This window comes from Aptenodytes forsteri, unplaced genomic scaffold, assembly GCF_000699145.1.
Source record: "Aptenodytes forsteri isolate BGI_AS27 unplaced genomic scaffold, ASM69914v1 Scaffold284, whole genome shotgun sequence".
Taxonomy (NCBI): Eukaryota; Metazoa; Chordata; class Aves; order Sphenisciformes; family Spheniscidae; genus Aptenodytes; species Aptenodytes forsteri.
In genome coordinates, this window is record NW_008794445.1 from 2,187,866 (window position 1) to 2,192,105 (window position 4,240).

General features: G+C 48.2%; 1 protein-coding gene across 1 annotated transcript; it reads right to left on the bottom strand.

Annotated features, from left to right (window-relative positions):
- Window positions 1–515: 515 nt before the first annotated feature.
- On the bottom strand, window positions 516–3,240 carry DNAL4 (dynein axonemal light chain 4). Its single transcript, XM_009289984.1, has 3 exons — window positions 3,015–3,240; window positions 2,079–2,162; window positions 516–874 (listed from the first exon to the last, which is right to left on the bottom strand). Exons 1-3 carry the CDS (start codon window positions 3,084–3,086, stop codon window positions 710–712), a joined length of 321 nt encoding a protein of 106 aa, XP_009288259.1. The 5' UTR covers window positions 3,087–3,240; the 3' UTR covers window positions 516–709.
- Window positions 3,241–4,240: the final 1,000 nt, after the last annotated feature.

The window sequence follows — 4,240 nt, forward strand, 5'->3', positions numbered from 1 at the left end:
CGCTCAACCACCAAGGAAAGAGCCACAGACAGATGAGAAATCCCACAAGCAAGGACAGGACAGCTTAGCAAGTTTATACATACGCATTACGCATGCATATGTATCCCACGGAACTGTTACGTCAGTACAAAAAAAAAAAAAAAAAAAAAAAGAAACATAGGGCTAGATAGCACCTTTTCCCTTTCACTTCCCCCTCCTAGTGCTGCTGTACGGCTCTGCAGCATGTCGTGAGATTACCTATTCCCCACCTCCGTCCTGCTTCAGCTCAAACACCAAGGAAAGAGCCACAGACAGATGAGAAATCCCACGAGCAAGGACAGGACAGCTTAGCAAGTTTATACATACGCATGCGAAACATAGGGCTAGATAGCACCTTTTCCCTTTCACTTCCCCCTCCTAGTGCTGCTGTACGGCTCTGCAGCATGTCGTGAGATTACCTATTCCCCACCTCCGTCCTGCTTCAGCTCAAACACCAAGGAAAGAGCCACAGACAGATGAGAAATCCCACGAGCAAGGACAGGACAGCTTAGCAAGTTTATACATACGCATGCACCAGCTATATGTATCCCACGGAACTGTTACGTCAGTACAAAAAAAAAATCCTGACTTTTAACTATTAAAAATAAAGCCCCACCTCCAGATTGTACAAAACCTGTCAAGAGAAAGAAGAAATCTCTTGTATGCAGCGAGTCTGGGACCCAGCCAGATGTCAGGAGCACTTCCAGACACACACGGCCAGACTGCCACCAAAGAACATGTACAGCAGATTCTTCACCTCGTGAGTGATCTCAAAGCCAAAACCTTCCCCAATCACCACATGCCAGGAGGACCCAAATTTCTTGTCCATCATCTCTTTGATCATCTTGGCAGCGCTCTGGAGAATGTTAAGGAGGAGAGTGTAGGGTGAGACAGAGCAAGCAGTGAGTTTTTATGCAAACATCCCCCTAGTCATCTTCTCCCTTTAATAGACTACTCAAGCCATGGGCAACAGGTGTAGCAGCTGCACTGCAGGAACTGGGAGCCCCCCAGAGCTACGCCCAGGGATAAAACAGGTCTGTGTTTTCAGCAGCCTCCGACACAGCAGCTAGGAGAAATTAAAGAACTGCATCTAGCAATCACTTCTCTCGTTCACACAGTCTGAAGCAAGAGTTCTGGTTTAGATGCTGATGGAGTTATGCTGGGTGCAGTGAGTATGAGAGGAGATTCAGGTCACTAAGCTGCGGCTATTTTTACAGAAGTCCATTTTTTTTTTCTCCAGCTAATTACCAAAACACTGAAACTAGGCTGACTTTTAAAAGGCTCGCTTCTCCCAGATCACACCCTGCTTGATCTAAAAAAAGGAGAGAAAGATTTTGCAGTGACATGTGGTGTCTCAGGCAGGATGGGACAGAAGGAATCCCTGGCTTCGTAGCTTTGCCTTGCTCCAACACAAAACTGCTCTGGCAACAAGCAGTCTACGCCCTGCCCATGGAGCAAGGTGTGTTCTCCTCTTTGGCTCTCAAAGTTAAGGGCAACCTTTCCAAAAACCGTAACTTCTGCATCATGCCCCATTTATATGGTCTCAGTAATTTCACTCAAGAGGCTGAAAGCCGAGAGGGAAGACTTAACAGACTGTAGCTAAAGGTTCAAAGACTTTCATGTGCTCACCCCCAAAAAAAGAGTCTCTTCCCCACTCTAGTGGGGCCAGCCTTGCTCAACACTGAAGAACAGACGGGAAGGGCCCGTCTCCACACAGTTCTGAACCAAGCCCTCAGGACGCAGGGCATTTTACGAACAGAGTGGAAGCATATCACAGGCAAGGCAGGATCTAGAAGGAGGTAAGGTTTGGGAGGCAGCATCGCTACTAATCTCTGCTTCCTGCAGGAAAGCCAAGGGCTATTATGGATCTTGCTGACAAAGGGAACTGAATCTGAGATCCAGCCAAGCTCTTTGTCTTCTTCTACCCTTACTCTGTGCAGAAAGAGAGTAATAGAATGTCAGGATCTGACTCCACTCTGCCCTACACCCTTAGCCCTGCTCCTGCAGGTTCCCTGAGCTGCAGCAACTGAAGGCTGGCCATTTTGGGATTTGGCTAGTACCTCGTTGTTGGTGGCGTATTTCTCACATGCTGTGACACACAGCTCCATGGCCTCTACACGCATCTCCTCCGGCATGTCTGTGTGCTGGAAAGAGCAAACAAACAAGAGGAACTAAGCAGAAAAATAAGAGCTAGACACAAGACAACAGTAAGTAGCCCTTACTTTTGCGCAGGCTATAGCAGGGGCCTAGACTGCTGGGCATGGGCAAAAGGCAGCTAGTCCCTGTGACTGTTAATGCTTGCTTCAAGGTGGGGGGCATCACCAGCAACGTGGGCTTGTCCGTACACCAAGAATTTCCACTGTTTCAGAGAATGGTAAATATGAAAATGGCTTATTGCATTATAAGTGATCCATTCGTTCCTTTGTCCCAGCCAATGCAGAATTCTCCTCTACCTAACATTAAGACTAGTGCTAAGTAAGCACAGCTTAAAGGAGGAGATAAATACATTTGTCGTTTTTTCTGTCATAAGATGAAGGGAAAGCATGCTAATACTGCTCCAGCCACAGTCCTTAATTATTGTTATAAGCATAACAAAGAAGTCTGAATTACATGGCCTTTTCTTCCTCTTCTGCTATCTGGCTGGCTAGCAAGATCTTTTACTCCAGCTCCTCTAGGGAAAAAAGCAAACTGCATGCAGAACACAGGAGAGGGCTCCAAAGGCAGCATGTTCAATCTATTAGAGGGATCACTTTGCCCCAGGCTTCCCCTGGCTGACGGAGGGGGAGGAAAATGATGCTAATAAATTTCCCTGACAGAGGTCAAGGACAGGGAGAAAGCAGCGGTGACGACCGGGATCCCTCCACAGGACCATCAGTACACACGTTCTCACAGCAACTACTCAGTGGGAGAAATTCTAATTTGGAAGGTTGGTAAGAATGAAGGTAGAATTTCTTATCTGTAACACTGGTAAATGCGTAATCCATCCCTCTTCTTACCCTAATCAGTGGAAAGCTGTGAAGTCTTTTATAATCAGCCTCCTCCTTTTTCCCCTCCCCGGTGTCTGCCATGGTCCTTCCACAGTGACCCCGGGAAGGGGCGGAGGGGCTGCCTGGAGCTCAGCAAGGTGCTGCGGCGCAGACAGATGAGAGGAACACGGCCCTGTGAACACGGGCAGAGCAGCTTCAGCAGGAGGGGAAACTTCTCGGCCCAGAGGACACTGCTTGAAGAAAAACAAACACAAGAAAGAGAATGAAAGCTTTGAATTAAAATGGAAGGCAAATAAAACTATTACGAGAATATTGTCCCATCTCGGTTACTTGCTGTTTCTCAGTACCATCTTCACACACCATGCACTTAAAGTGTTATCTTACAGACCATTAATGCAAACAAATTTAAAAAAAGGTATCATTTTCCATAAACGAGGCTTCAAGAGCACAGCACTTCCCAGAAGCACCGATCGAGCTTGAAGGAAGAGCCGAGTCAGAGTACAGCTTTCAACAAGAGAGGAGAGAACAATACATCAGCCGTTATGTCTATTGATTAATTCCAGAAGGATTTTCCCAGGACACTATTATCCATCAGGGTTTCAAACTGCATATGACAAGTGAAGGGTAAGAGTATTTTAGGAAGAGGATCAGTGTACATGTCTGGATGGAAATGTTTAATGGGAACATCTTGGTCTGGTTTGTGCACTTGCTCCTCACATCCCCGAGCATTTGTCAGCTGGGGAGGACCATATGGGAAAACACTGGACCATGCCTCTGGGCCTAATTACCAGCCAGCCTCTTCTCAGACAACGCAGAGGCACAGCACTGTCTGACTGGCAGATTCAGAACATTTCACCGTGGTCTTCCCTCTGGTTCTCTCATCCAGAACAAAGCACCTTCCTCTCCTACCCAGGGGAAGCAAGGGTGATCCCATATTAAAGGGAAAACAAAACGAACACGGTGTCAGGCAACACCACACAGACCAAGCATTTATGCCAAGCGTGTAGAGTTGCTGGCTAAAGCACCAAGTCTAACAGACTACCGGCTCTCACACGAGGGACCATGGGACCTGTAGACGTCCCCACCACAACCTCCACAGGTCAGAGCCGCCGCCTGGCTGGCACCAGCCTCCTGCAGCGGAGCCACTTCAATACCCAGCTTCTCCCCGAGACGTGCCCGGGGCCACAGACGAAGGCAGGCCGCCGGGGGCTGCCCCACGGGCCAGCGGCGGTTTC

Bases quoted from the DNA above. Each gene is read 5' to 3' on its own strand.
- DNAL4 (XM_009289984.1), bottom strand. From the start codon at position 3,086: ATGGCAGACACCGGGGAGGGGAAAAAGGAGGAGGCTGATTATAAAAGA. The intron at 2,163-3,014 runs GTAAGAAGAGGG...TGCTCTTTCCAG, and splicing joins ACAGCTTTCCACTGATTAGG to CACACAGACATGCCGGAGGA. The intron at 875-2,078 runs GTACTAGCCAAA...AACATTCTCCAG, and splicing joins AATACGCCACCAACAACGAG to AGCGCTGCCAAGATGATCAA.